At 54.5% G+C, this 14,083-nt stretch overlaps 6 protein-coding genes across 6 annotated transcripts; 3 read left to right on the forward strand and 3 right to left on the reverse strand.

Annotated features, from left to right (window-relative positions):
* Nucleotides 1-851: 851 nt before the first annotated feature.
* Nucleotides 852-2,323, reverse strand: CHT4_4 (Chitinase 4; the record flags this gene model as incomplete). Its single annotated transcript, XM_053197181.2, has 3 exons — nucleotides 852-1,641; nucleotides 1,711-2,067; nucleotides 2,136-2,323. 3 exons carry the CDS (start codon nucleotides 2,321-2,323, stop codon nucleotides 852-854), a joined length of 1,335 nt encoding a protein of 444 aa, XP_053045272.2.
* A 2,084-nt stretch (nucleotides 2,324-4,407) lies between these two features.
* Nucleotides 4,408-5,857, forward strand: lag1_5 (sphingosine N-acyltransferase lag1; the record flags this gene model as incomplete). The annotated part of the gene is made up of 2 exons (XM_053197182.2): nucleotides 4,408-5,289; nucleotides 5,366-5,857. The coding sequence occupies 2 exons, from the start codon at nucleotides 4,408-4,410 to the stop codon at nucleotides 5,855-5,857; spliced, it is 1,374 nt and encodes a 457-aa protein (XP_053045273.1).
* Nucleotides 5,858-7,396: 1,539 nt separating this feature from the next.
* On the forward strand, nucleotides 7,397-9,193 carry nop56 (Nucleolar protein 56; the record flags this gene model as incomplete). Its single annotated transcript, XM_053197183.2, has 3 exons — nucleotides 7,397-7,566; nucleotides 7,766-8,888; nucleotides 8,960-9,193. The coding sequence occupies 3 exons, from the start codon at nucleotides 7,397-7,399 to the stop codon at nucleotides 9,191-9,193; spliced, it is 1,527 nt and encodes a 508-aa protein (XP_053045274.1).
* A 921-nt stretch (nucleotides 9,194-10,114) lies between these two features.
* Nucleotides 10,115-11,552, reverse strand: VPS4 (Vacuolar protein sorting-associated protein 4; the record flags this gene model as incomplete). The annotated part of the gene is made up of 3 exons (XM_053197184.2): nucleotides 10,115-10,336; nucleotides 10,397-10,847; nucleotides 10,918-11,552. The coding sequence occupies 3 exons, from the start codon at nucleotides 11,550-11,552 to the stop codon at nucleotides 10,115-10,117; spliced, it is 1,308 nt and encodes a 435-aa protein (XP_053045275.1).
* Nucleotides 11,553-12,475: 923 nt separating this feature from the next.
* On the forward strand, nucleotides 12,476-13,018 carry YKE2 (Prefoldin subunit 6; the record flags this gene model as incomplete). Its single annotated transcript, XM_053197185.1, has 4 exons — nucleotides 12,476-12,536; nucleotides 12,592-12,662; nucleotides 12,719-12,843; nucleotides 12,901-13,018. 4 exons carry the CDS (start codon nucleotides 12,476-12,478, stop codon nucleotides 13,016-13,018), a joined length of 375 nt encoding a protein of 124 aa, XP_053045276.1.
* A 254-nt stretch (nucleotides 13,019-13,272) lies between these two features.
* On the reverse strand, nucleotides 13,273-13,959 carry N0V96_011083 (uncharacterized protein; the record flags this gene model as incomplete). Its single annotated transcript, XM_053197186.1, has 2 exons — nucleotides 13,273-13,883; nucleotides 13,938-13,959. 2 exons carry the CDS (start codon nucleotides 13,957-13,959, stop codon nucleotides 13,273-13,275), a joined length of 633 nt encoding a protein of 210 aa, XP_053045277.1.
* Between the last annotated feature and the right edge of the window lie 124 nt (nucleotides 13,960-14,083).

Consider the following 14,083-nt stretch of genomic DNA (forward strand, 5'->3'; position numbering starts at 1 on the left):
CAGGCACCAATTCTAACATTCTGTGACAAGTAGGCAATCATGCAGATCTTCGTCAAGACCCTGACGGGCAAGACTATCACCCTTGAGGTGGAGTCGTCCGACACCATCGACAATGTCAAGTCCAAGATCCAGGACAAGGAGGGCATCCCCCCCGACCAGCAGCGCCTGATCTTCGCCGGAAAGCAGCTCGAGGACGGCCGCACCCTCTCCGACTACAACATCCAGAAGGAGTCCACCCTCCACCTGGTCCTGCGCCTGCGTGGTGGTATGGCCAAGAAGCGCAAGAAGAAGGTCTACACCACCCCCAAGAAGATCAAGCACAAGCGCAAGAAGACCAAGTTGGCTGTCCTCAAGTACTACAAGGTCGACTCTGACGGCAAGATCGAGCGCCTTCGCCGCGAGTGCCCTTCCGACACCGTATGTTCCCCCACATCTCTCACACTCTCTCGTTTCAATACTAACTCGTTCCAGTGCGGTGCCGGTGTTTTCATGGCCGCCATGAACGACCGCCAGTACTGCGGCCGCTGCCACCTCACCTACGTCTTCGACAAGAAGGAGTAAATTTTCTCTCTTGTTTCGCGGGCGCGAGGTTACGGAAAACAAAAAGCGACAATTATGGGAGGATCGGTTCAGGGTTAGCATTCTAGTCGGCAGAAAGCCGCACACAAAACGGGGGCGTTGATGTACACATCACTGGCTGGCAATGACGATGCAATTTCATGACACTATGACCATTCTCTCACTCCTACTTCTCTATCATGACTCGTGACGTGACTAGTTGTTACAATGTGTGACCGGTGTTGAAGCCTGCAATTTCGATTGATTGGTGACTTGTCTATCCACCCAGGACCTCAGCCTGCGAACCCGTTCCGCAAATTGTCATACTTAGTCTCGGGATACGTCAGGCAATTATCCCGCCGCAGCAACCCATGCGGACCACCAAACGTATGAACAACATTCCCAATCAGCGACTCGTGCCCAGGCTTATCAGCACTGCTCTCCCACCACATGGCACCTCCCAAACCCCATCCCCTGATATACTCAGCCTTCTTCCTCGCCATGTGCACCGTATCATACGTAACCATCTTCCTCCTCCCCGCATCATACGAGTAACTCGCACCCGTCTCCTCGTCATGATACTCCTGCGCGCCAGGCATCGGGAGCACCTTGTAATCAAACACGCCATTCTCCCAGCTCCCCTCCCCAACCCCAGAATACGGCGTGCCGGGCCCATCTGTATTCTCAAACGCGCGGCCATACAGCGGCATCCCTAGAACAATCTTGTCCGGGGACACGCCGTGGGAGGTATAGTGCGCCAGCGCCGCGGCGGTGCTAAAGGGCGTCGAGCGCGGGTTCTGCTGGCAGGGCTGGAGGTTGGCCTGGTGGCCGGCGTTGGTGTCCCAGGAGCCGGCGTAGTCGTAGGCCATGAGGTTCCAGAAGTCGAGGAGGGGGTCCATGGCGGGGAGGTTGAGCTTTTGGTAGTTTTGGGCGCCGGCGGGGCAGGCGACTGTCAGCTCGAAGTGGTACCACTCTGGCAGCGTCGAGGCGTAGTGGTCCATAGCGGAGCGGACGGCCTGGAGGAGGGCGACGAAGTCGGAGGCTTCGGAGGGGGTTTGGGGGTATTCCCAGTCAATGTCGATGCTGTCACGTTTGTTAGTAGGTCTGTTTAAGTAGTTGGGGGTAGAATACCGTGGGGGCAAGTAAACATACCCATCAAAGCCCAGGTTTTTGATGAGGTCGACGCAGCTGCGGGCAAAGGTATCGCGGCCCTGGGGCGTGCTGGCGGGCGCCTTGAAATTGGACGAGTAGGTCCAGCCGCCGACGGACAGGAGGATCTTGAGGTTGCGGTTGCGGCGCTTGAGGAGGTTGAGCTGCTTCATGCAGCCGTAGAGGTTTGTCCCGACGTCGTTCCAGCTGTCGCCCTCCCAGTGGATGTCCGTGTCGGCCCAGCCGTCGGTGAGGTGGACCTCGCCCGAGTCTGGGCGCACATTGGCGAAGGCGTAGAGGATGTGGGTGAGGTTCTCGACGGGGAGGTCTTGGGGACGGTGCTTGCGGGCGTAGATTGCCCTGGAAAGCGATGGTGTTAGTCACGTTTGCTTCGAGGGAAGTACCCGAGAGAACTGCTGATGACGTACCAGTTGACAAAGTAGGCTACCGAGCGGAAGCCTTGCACTGGTCCGCCGCCCATTGTGTCTGTGGTGTTTGATTTGAAAAAGGGGATGGGTAGGCGTGTAAAGAGGTTCGTGTAGGTGTGTGTCAGGAAGATGGTGGTCAAGAGGACTATGGCAGAGGTGATGAGGGTCGTCGAGCGTGCGAATTGCATACAGGACAGACGAGGTTCGTTGCCAAGATATTGTCTAGAGGAAGTGAAATATTTAACAGCGACAGGTCGGCAGGAGGGAGACAGACGCTTCTTATTGCTGGCTGGAGGTGTTTGTCACTGTTAGGTTAGGTCAGATCCATGCAAGGTAAGGTGAGGTAAGGTGAGGTAGCTCAAGGGTAGCGGCAACGGTGATGCAGGTCGTCCAGGGACTTGGAATGAATGGCCCCGCGTTGGACAAATCCACTGGCAATGGGCCTTAGGTCACAAATACGATTGTGACACTGCCCCTCCTGGGCCCCCTCTAGTCCCAGCTGTGCCTGTGCCTCCCGGTCTCTGTATGGATGCCGTGGGTGGTTGACCCCCAATATGCGGCGCAATGCTGCGCGCTGTTACTGGAGCTTGGAGCTGGATGAGGCGCGAGTTGTCGTCAGCTCCTACAGCTGGCTCCCCTCCTGTGTGGCTTGAGCTGGCAACCTAGACGTCACTTTGGCGAAGCCGCGGCTTGTGGCTGGGTAATTGGGCTACGCTACATTTGTGCCTCTATGGTAAGGTAGTAGGTAATAATACTTTACCTTGGTTGGGCTCTCGCTTCGCCTTCAGCAGGCGGGTGATCTACAAGAAACAAGTACTTTGTCGCAAAATGCGACGCTGAGAGACATCCGAGGGTTGCCTCCCATTGTAGCACGTATTATGTAAGGAAGCAAGACGAGCAAGCTTAGGTAAGGGTTTCAAATGGACCCTGGCACCTCTGGATTTTCGCATGTGGGGATGGAGAGCACATGTCTGGGCCGTCCCCTCCCCCCGTTGAGCACCGGCACTTCCGTGCTGTGGTGGGCGGGAATGGGCTGCCAACGGGACGTCGGAGACGGTGACAGACCGCCCTGTATCGTCATGGGATGGCCCCAAAGTGCGGGTGGACGGTCGACATGGGACGAAAAAGTGTTGAGAGCCCGAGCACCGATGATGGTTCTGGACCCTGGCGTAAGGTCGTTTGTTGTTTTGATTTTCAATTCGATGACGTTTGTCAATATGTTCATTCTTCATTCTCAGAATTTGCATTGGAAAGAAAGTGATGTTGTGATGAGAAGCCATCTTCTCTGTCATGAAGCAATTGGCGATGAATGAGAATGGCCATCATGCCCAAGTTCGTTAGACTATATTCAGGTGCCGACATGCGTCCTCCAGCCCGTCGCGGACAGCGTGTCGGGGAATTGTTTCCATCAAGTCTCCGATCTCCTACACGTTCCGAATTGAGCGATTGTCGACACTACCTACTATGCCAGTGTGGAAAGAACAGCCAATTCGTTTACTATTCTTTTCACCCAGTCGTAGGCCCGTAGATAATTTGGAGAGGTGAACAAAGAAAAGTCTTTCTCTCCCCAGCAACACTCGCATAGGGGGTGATGGGGTACCTATCAGTAAAACAGACGCAGCTTCCTCCGAGATCCCAACAGGGTGGATCTCCAGAAAAGAACGGAAAAGGACAGGACTGCATTACCTAAGGCGCTCGTTGCAGGTCACCCGCGTATTACTTCGTGCCGCCATTCGTTGGCTCGCCTGGCCGTCACTGCCAGCAATTGCTGCGATTTACTCCAGTACGCGGAATCCCAGGGTGTACCGGTGCGAATCAACCCCCCCCCCCCATGTCTGGCTTTAAGGTACTGTAAAATTGATCTTACCCACTCTATCCGAAAATCCGCCTCTGCGCAAGCCACGGGGGAAATTGCTTCACAAGAAAAATCCCCCGACCGCCGCCGCCCCGGCCGTCCGCTACCTATAAACCTTTTTCCTCCAGACTTTCCGGTCTCCCGCCCTCCTCCCGACTTCTTCTTTCCCTACTTCTTCAATTCCGCATGCTCGACAGGTCTTGATCGGCTCTTGTCTTGTCTTTTACAACGCCTCAATCGCGAAAGGTGCACGCGACATCCTGTCTCTGCCCTGAAGCCCCCCCTCCTCCTATCCTCTAAGTCGTCTCTCTGCTCGGTCAAAACATCTTGTAGATCTCCCCCCCTTTTTCGACCTCGGACATCCTTCAGACGTATCAATTGTCACTACAACAACTTCGATCCCACAAACTTGCGACAATGACTGCCGCCGAATCTCCCATGGCTCAGTCTACCGCCCCGGCCTCGGCCGGCAAAGACCAGATCGCGACCCGCCGACGTAGAAAGTCGAGCGTGCGAGGCCACGGCCACGGTCACGACGCCAACGCCCGCCAGCCCTCCAAGCAGGAACAGCTCGACCGCCTCTCCAAGCGCAGCCGCGCCCGCGCCATCCTCCGCCGCTGCAAGCACATCGCTGTCAAGCACACCTGGACCACACCCCTCATCATGGTCCTCGTCTTCCTCTCCGTCTACGCCGTCAACCCCACCGAGTCCAACATCATCCACCACTTCATCTTCCTCTCCTACAAGATCCCTCAGCAAGGGCTCGATGCTGCCGCCGGTGCTGAATCTGACGCGCCCGCGCAGTATGGAAAGGGTCTCTGGGATATCGCCTTTGTCTGCTTCTACGCCACCGTCCTCTCCTTCACCCGCGAGTTCATCATGCAGGAGCTCCTCCGCCCGCTGGCAAAGTCCCTTGGAATCCGTTCCCGCGGAAAGCAGCTGCGCTTCATGGAGCAGGCCTACACCGCCGTCTACTTTGGCATACTCGGCCCCTTTGGACTGTACGTCATGAGCCGCACGCCCGTCTGGTACTTCAACACCACCGGCATGTACGAGACGTTCCCCCACAAGACCCACGAGGCCGTCGTCAAGTTCTACTACCTGTTCGAGGCGGCCTACTGGGCGCAGCAGGCTCTCGTCATGCTGCTCGGTCTCGAGAAGCCGCGCAAGGATTACTACGAGCTTGTGGCACACCACTGCGTGACGTTGGCCCTCATCGGCCTGAGCTACCGGTTTCACTTCACCTACATGGGTATCGCTGTCTACCTGACCCACGACATCAGCGACTTTTTCATGGCAGTAAGTTTCACTCGCAAGACACGTGCAAACCACTTGGAAGCAAAGCAACGCAACTGACACCCAACCTCCTCTCCAGATGTCCAAGACCTTCAACTACGTTGACGCACCAATCACGGGTCCCTGGTACTGCCTATCCCTCGCCTCCTGGATCTACCTCCGCCACTTCATCAACCTCAAGATCCTCTGGTCCATCCTCACCGAGTTCTCCACCGTCGGCCCCTACGAGCTCAACTGGGAGACGCAGCAGTACAAATGCCTCCTCTCCAAGGTCATCACCTTCAGCCTGCTCGGCCTCCTGCAGTCCCTCAACCTCTTCTGGCTCTTCTTCCTCGTGCGCATCGGATACCGGTACGTCTTCCAGGGCGTCGAGCAGGACGACCGCTCCGAGGCCGAGGAGTCCGATGCCGAGCCCATGGAGACCATTGACGAGGTGTCCTCCAAGGTCGACGTTGCGCCCTTGGCTGCTGCTGCTGGCGGGGAGGCAGCGCAGGCTGTTGCGAACGGCGTGGCTAAGGCGGCTGGCGGGGGCGGCATCGCGTCACGAACTAGGAGCCGTCGCGCTGCTTGAGGCAAGTTGAGCCATGTTTTTGGGTGACTTGAACAACGGTGGTTCAAATTGCGCACACTTTTTTCTTGGGCGAGCATCCTTGTGCTCGGACTTTTGTACATGTATCATATTCTTCATTTTAATAACGCCTAATGTGTAATGACAACAAACATTGATCACCAAATTTCATCCCATCGCATTCAGAGTGATATTTGTGAATCTCCAAACAACGAAAGACAAAATCAGGCGCGGCGGTCTAAGCCAGGCAGAATCATTCAGCACTACCTATCTGGATTCATGATGTCATTGGACGTTAGACTTCCTTGGGCCAACCCCGCGACAACACCTCCGCCAAATGCCGGAAGCGACGGGATTGAAGACGATTCCTCCTCCGGCTTAACAGCCTGTTGGAATTTCGTCTCGGGGGCTCCGGGAGTTGGTTCTGCAGGTTCGGGAAGGATGCTTACAGATTCTGTCCCCGGGAGAGCGAATGAGAAGTAGGTCATGTGGTTCTTTTGGTGGTGGATTTGATTCGGTAGAAGTGGTAGTGTAAGGTAGGGTGCTTGAGGTGTTTTTTGGTGGTGGCATGTGATTGGTATGATGATAAGCTGGCGCTATAGCATTTGATTATATTGATTAGGTATCTAATAGAAAGCTGAATGAACGACTGAATGAACGATATTGAAACAGGTGAATCAATTGGGTAGTTTGCTTGAACAAGACGATTGATTGATTTTTTCCACAAGATTCTTATCAGAATTGTGAATCGAGAGTTATGAAAGATAGTTGTACCCAACTTCACTTTTGGAATTGAAACAACATTCAAATTATGAAGATAATTCATAGCTCCACAACAACAACATTTCCTGGAGCTTTGAACTGTTGAAATTGAAGAGAGAATATCAAATATTTGACTTTGAGGTTTCAACTGATTATGAGAAGTCTCAATTGGGGTCATGTTGAACTATTTGTAGATTCCTCATCGTTGAGCGTAACAATCATGGGAGCACCAAGGTCTAATCGCTTTTCGTGCTGAATCCGATACGCTAAGATATAAATTCAATGATATAAGAGCAGTAAACAGTCAAATGATTCAAGTGAGGAGGCAGGTTTCATGACATGATCGCGACCTCATGTGAAAATAGTGTGACTCTACTGTCGCTGTATCTCCCGCTCACCATTAGACAGACCGAATGTTGAGCCACAACAATCGGGAGCCCAGCCACAGATGCTGCCCCACCATCGGCTGCCGGCGTCGTCTTATGCCGGAGGCCATCCACGTGACCCTCCCACCACACACGCCAACAAGACGATGGCCCGAGCGTCAGCATTGGAGCTCCAGAAAAATTTCCAATTGACACCAGTGGGGGGAAAGGAAAAATTGAAGAAAAAAAATCCGACCTTTGGATACTTTTTTCGACCTCTCTTTTTTTGACCAGCGCTGTCGACTCGCCTCTGCCCACCCACAATAACTTTCGCGAGGCTTGATTGTCCGGTCCCCTCCTCCCGCGCCAACGAACATCAAGATCAGAGAGAGAGAAAGAGACAGAGGTTTCCAAAATGGCTGCGATCAACTACCTCCTCTACGAGGCCCCCATGGGCTACGGTGTGTTCCAGATCGAGCACCAGCCCGACAGCATTGGCCTGCGCCAGAAGGAGGCTCAGGAGACCATTGCCGACCTTTCCAAGTTTGGCAAGATGGTCAAGCTGGTCAACTTCACTCCCTTTGAGTACGACTTTCCCCAATTTCGCGAATTGAGTGTGCAGTGTTGGCGATTGTGGTGGTGGTGACAGTGGTGGTTTCCATGGTAGCTGAAGGCTAGAGGCCGCGCGACGGAGGGCATCTTTTGGAAGCGCGTCTTAGATCCGGAACGACAGTATCGGAGACAACAGTGAAGAACACCCTGCTGACAATACACTCTCACACAGCACCGGAAAGCAGGCACTTGACGAGATCAACCACATCTCCGAGGGTCTCATGTCCGACCACCTCAAGTCCGTCCTCGAGCTCAACCTCCCCCAGACGAGCGGCAAGAAGAGCAAAATCACCATCGCCGTGGCCGAGAAGAACCTGGCCTCCGTGATCAAGAGCACCTTCTCCGGCATCGACTGCGAGACCTCTGAGACCTCCGAGGTCGCCGGCGACCTCCTCCGCGGCGTCCGCCTGCACGCCGACCGCCTCCTCAAGGGCCTGCAGACGGGCGACTCGACCGCCGCCGGTCTCGGTCTTGGCCACTCGTACTCGCGCGCAAAGGTCAAGTTCAGCACCACCAAGAACGACAACCACGTCATCCAGGCCAGCGCCACCGTCGAGTTCCAGGACAAGGGCGTCAACCAGTTCTTCATGCGCGTGCGCGAGTGGTACGGCTGGCACTTCCCCGAGCTCGTCAAGATCGAGTCGGACAACCTCACCTACGCCAAGCTCGTCCTTGCTATCGGCGACAAGGCCACCCTTACCGACGACCGCCTCCACGACATCGCCGCCCTCGTCGAGGAGGACGGCGAAAAGGCCCAAGCCATCATCGACGCCGCAAAGGTCTCCATGGGTCTCTCCATCACCCCCGCCGACCTCGAGATCGTAAAGGGCTTCGCCGAGGCCGTCGTCGCGCAGGCCGAGGCCCGCCGCGCGACCGCAAACTACCTCGACAAGAAAATGTCCATTGTCGCGCCCAACCTGCAGACCCTCATCGGCACCCCCGTCGCCGCCAAGCTCATCTCCCACGCCGGCTCCCTGACCAACCTGTCAAAGTACCCGGCCTCGACCCTGCAGATCCTCGGCGCCGAAAAGGCCCTCTTCCGCGCCCTCAAGACCAAGAGCAACACCCCCAAGTACGGCCTCATCTACCACAGCAGCTTCATCGGCAAGGCCGCCGTCAAGAACAAGGGCCGCATCTCCCGCTACCTCGCCAACAAGTGCTCCATTGCCAGCCGTATCGACAACTACACCGAGAACCCCAACACCAAGTTCGGTGAGGCCCTCCGCCAGCAGGTCGAGGACCGTCTCGAGTTCTACGCCACCGGCAAGAAGCCCGCCAAGAACTCCGACGTCATGGTAAGTCACTTGCATCCGCGTTCTACCCTGTATGCTTCTCCCTGAATCATCATGCTAATATCCAAAAAAAGGCCTCCGTCCTGGAGCAAGTCGAGGGCGACCTCACGCTCGACGACGCGGAAATGGTCGACGCCGTCGCCGAGGACGTCAAGAAGGAGAAGAAGGACAAGAAGGAAAAGTCCAAGGACAAGAAGGAAAAGAAGGAGAAGAAGCGCAAGCGCGAGTCCGAGGTCGGCGCCGCCGAGCCCGAAAAGGCGGACGGCGAAAAGAAGAAGAAGAAGAAGTCCAAGTCCAAGGATGAGTAAAGAAGACGGCGTTGGTTCTTGTACAACCCTCCCTTCTTTGCACATACCCCCCTCTACCCCAACCTTGTTCCAAAAACTCTTCTGGCTCTTTTTTTAACGTAGGTCTGGCGGCAATTACCTTAGGCATCATTCCCGGCTTCTCTCTCATCTTGTTATCTACTTGTGGCTCTTTTTTCCTGTTCTTGTTTTCTTTTTCTTGGGAGTTTTATGGGGGGGAAATGAGAGAAAAACCGGGCTTATTTGAACGGAGTTTTTGGGCTTTGAAAAAATGTTAATGCATCATTCTACAATATGTGTGTATGTACAGTTGAAAGAACGAACAACCAACCGAACCCATACCCCCAGAAACCGATCTGCCCCCTTTTTTTTCGGTCTACTTATGATGAGTGATGATTTCCCCATGATGAGTAACCGTCGCGCCGTGAGAGTCCCATGATTGTGTTGTCTCTTGGCACTTGGTTCGTTGGGCCTTACCTGACTTTCACCAAATGGCTAGTCCACTTGGTAGAGACTCTAGGCCCTCAAACGATCTCCCAAAGATCCAGATCTTCTGGAGTCTCATCTCCTTCATGGAAGGCCAACCTTTTTAGATTTGACGCTGTAGCAGAGAAGGGGGGCGAAGATAGAAGTTGCAATGCAGTAGAAACTAAGAGAGAAAAAAAAAAAAAAAGGGACCAATAGACGGAAAAAAAAGAGTAATACGTTTGATATTTCCCCCAACCCAAAATGCCGGCCGTTTCAACGCCAGAGGACGCCCCCAACTCTCGACCTCAGCCCCCGCCTACCCGATACACTACCTATATCATCCCAAATGATTTCTGTTTCTTTCCATTCTTTCGTTCTCATTTGAAATGATTCCAGAGTCTTATTCTTTGAAATAAACACCACTCCGTCCACACTAAAAAAGGGGTTCAGTCCAGCTCATGCGCCCTCGCTACCAAACTCGTTTGTCCACTCTATTTGCTTGGCAGCATCGTCGTCGGAAACGGTGGGATGCGAGTCCCTCAGGGCCTGCTTGAAGTCCTTGAGCTCGATGATGGGCGCCATCAGCTCCTCCGAGTCGACGTCGTGGTACGTCATCTCCTTGGCTTGGGGGTCGCCCGGCGAGCAAGGTGTCAGCTTCTTCTGGCCTTCGTGAACAACCTGAACACAGTCAGCATCATTTCATCTCTAGTATATGGGAGAATCAAAAAGCCAACATACCGGCTTAAAGTGTGTGGCTTGGATAATCTTGCGAACGGGCCCCATCAAAGCCTGCTGCACCACGTTGGCGATATCGCTACCAGAGAATCCCTCCGACAGCTCGGCCAGGACGCGGTAGTCGTCCGCCTGGAGGTGCGTTTCCGTGTCGCCGACGGCCAGCTTGAACATGCGCGCGCGGCCGTTGACGTCGGGCAGACCAATGTGCACGCGGCGCTGGAAACGTCTGCGGATGGCGGCGTCGAGCTGCCAAGGGATGTTGGTCGCGCCCAGGACCAGGATGCCCTTGCTGTCGTTTCCGACACCGTCCATTTGCACGAGCAGCTCCGTCTTGATACGTCTTGACGCCTCGGACTCGCCTTCGCCGCGGGGGCCGCAGAGGGCGTCGATTTCGTCAATGAAGAGGACCGAGGGCTTGTTTTCTCTCGCCATGCTAAAGAGGGCCTTGACGAGCCTGTTTTATATGTGTCAGAGCACTGCTTGTGTGTTTTGCTGTCGTTTGCGCAATCGATAAATCAACTGACCTCTCACTCTCTCCCATCCACTTGCTTACGAGATCGGAACTGCTGACACTGAAGAATGTGCTGTTTGCCTCCGTCGCGACCGCTTTGGCCAGATAACTCTTACCCGTTCCGGGAGGGCCGTAGAGAAGGATACCCTTCCACGCCTGACGTTTGCCCTGGAACAGTGACGGGAACTTAATGGGCAGCACGACAGCCTCCTTTAGCGTATCTTTGGCGCCCTCGAGACCGGCGACGTCGTCCCACCGCACATTGGGCCGCTCCTGCAGGATGGCGCCGCTGAGGGCGTTGCGCAGCTTCTTGTTGTCCTCGTCGCCGTCGTCGGCGCTCCCCTTACCCTTGCCGCCGCCATTGACGCCTACGGCCCCGGGTTTGTTCCCGCCCCCGCCACTCTTTTTACTCTCTGCTTCGTTGAGGTATGTTTTGAGCTTCTCGGCGCGGTCCATGTACTCGGCCGTCTTCTGGCGGATGAGCTCCTTTGATTTTGGGTTCTTCTCCCACTTGACAGCGAGGACGAAGAGCTCGAGCGACTTTGTGTATAGTTGGAAGGCCTTGTCGTACTCGGCGGCGTTGTCAGCGTCGATGGCCTGTTTGACCGTGCTAATGGCACGGCCGAGGAAGTCGGTGATTCCCGACATTATTGGCTATGAGTTGACTTTTGTCTCTCGAGGAGCTCGGCGATTAAGCGGCGAGGAAGAGGTGGGATTTCGTGACAAGGTGGAAAGAGCGGGGAAAGCTCTCTCGGTGGGAGCGTCGTCGTGGTCGTCAGCGCCTTTGGCTAATCGCTTCGGGATCGGACGTCGGAAGATAGCAGAATCGATAGAGTCCCGAGGAGGTCTTCGGTGCCTGGCGTAAACGGTTGGAGGGTAGGAAGTTTGGACGGGTGAGGAACCTTGAGGAAGCACTTGCGGGCGTGGATTCTGTGACGTTGCCTGGGCAGTTCGTGATGGACCGCTGCGCTAATCGGGGTGCCTTGGGCAGGTGGTGGGGGTGGGGGACTTGTCTTGGATACTTGAAAACACAAGTTTAGATGCATTAACCGCGTACATGCATGACGTGCTGACGACCTCCGGTATCAGCCTATGCGGCCAAAATAACACGGCAGATAGGCTAAAGCCTTGAAGCCAAGAGCGATCGATTGAAGATCTGGAAATAAAGCTAGAAAAGTTCTCGAATGTAATGAGTGTACTGAAAGTTGTTGAATGTTTCGCATCCTTCGAGACTTACTTCCCGCCGAGGCCCGTATAATTGCCAAGTGGGTTGCTTGATATTCTACTAAACGGTATCCTGATTGTCTGTCACCACTGCACTGAAATGGAATGCTGGTCGAGGTACCAAGTAACTTCTCGCAGACCACCGCTCAAAAGTCGAAACAAGACGAATTATTTCCCAGAGCCTTGGCATTTCGGCGGCGTCTGATTCACAAACTCATCTCATACAAAAGCCGTTGGACCGATCCGCGGCATTCTTCCCGACTATTTTCGCACCGGCCAATATTCTAATTTGCAATTTTCACACTCACCTTCAGTGAACCCCTCACACTCATACTCATTCCCCAACCATGGCTGAGGTGCAAGCAAAGCTGCAAAAGCTGTCGGAGGAATACCAGGCACTGCAACAGGGTACATTAGCGAAATCCAGTGATCAATGACGCGATATTTACTTATGTCTCATTAGAACTTCAAACCACTGTCCAGTCGAGGCAAAAGCTGGAGGCTCAGAGGCAGGAGAACCTTGGCGTAAAAGAGGTAAGTGAACTCTGAGGATCTGGCTTTCACGACCACAAGGCTGATACATCTTTCAGGAGTTCGACAAGCTCAAGGATGGCGAGCAGATCTATAAGCTGGTCGGACCCGTGTTGCTGAAGCAGGACAAGGTGGAGGCCGAGAGCACAGTCAAGGGCCGTCTTGACTTCATCACCAAGGAGATGTACGTGCATCACAAGTGCTTTTCGTCTAGCAGACTTTACTTACTAACGCTCAACAGTGAGAGACATGAAGGTTTGATCAGGGACGCCCAGAGCAAGCTGGAGAAGAAGAAGGGCGACATCATTCAGATCCAGACCAGCGCACAGGCTGCGGCGGCACAGGCACAGAAGGCATGATGACGGCGACAGTGACAGCAACAGTGGATGAACGGGATCGGGAAAAAAGGCAAACAAAATGAAGGTCTGATGAGAGTGGTGATACAATTAAAAAGCTACTAGGACTATGAACTATACCCAGCAATGCTCCGATAAGATTCCTTTACAAAAACGCCATGCTCATGCAACCCTGTCCCGGCGGCGATACCCTCGCCACGCGAGATCTCAAAACGTTTCATTATAGCAGTCATGATCATCTGCACCATCCTACCCTTCTAGTTGAGGGCCATGATGGAAAAGCCCCACGGCAAACCCATGTTGCGCGCGGGCAACTCCGTCGCCCAGCCAATGGCGTTCTGGTACTCGTCCTCGGACGTAAACTCCGCGTCGTTGACCTTGCCCTCGACGGCGCCCATGATGAGGTCGGCAATTTGGCTCGTCGTGTAGCAGCGCCCAAAGATGCGGCTCTCCTCAATGGTGCGAATCATGGCGGAGCGGAGCTCGCACTCTGCAAAGCGCTGGACCTCGCGGTCGAAGCTGGCCTGCGTGACAGGGCCCTGGTGATGCGCGGCGAGCTTCTGGAAGAAGGCGACCATGCCAGCGATGGCTTGGGCGAGCATGTGCGCCTTTGTGGCGTCGTCGAGGTAGCTGGCCATGGAGGAAGAGTGCTGCTCGATGAGGCCGTGGACGTCGTGGTCAAAGGTTGCGTGGACGACCTTGGAGATGCTGTCTGGGGTGAAGAGGATGCCCTCTGCGTCTTGGATGTTAAAGGTCTTTGCAATTTCGGCGTAGCATTGGGAGAGGGTTGTCCAGAGGGAGACGTTGTTTTGGACAGAGGCTTTGCCCATGCTTAGTGTGAAGTGGGACATGGTGCTGTCGATGCTTTCTGGGCGAGTTGTTAGTTTGCTGATGTGATTTTGGGTTGAGTTGGGCGGCTTACTTCTGCAAGTGGTGGAAGACATGGTGGCGGTGATGTATGTGAGGTCTCACGATGATTTGGTGATGGGCTCGTAGATGGAGTAAATGGATATACACTGGTATTTGTGATTAAGATGGATGAAGATAATCAAGCAAGTCTACTGGACC

The sequence above is a fragment of the Colletotrichum fioriniae genome (assembly GCF_027942845.1).
Source record: "Colletotrichum fioriniae strain IMI 355084 chromosome Unknown scaffold_16, whole genome shotgun sequence".
Taxonomy (NCBI): Eukaryota; Fungi; Ascomycota; class Sordariomycetes; order Glomerellales; family Glomerellaceae; genus Colletotrichum; species Colletotrichum fioriniae.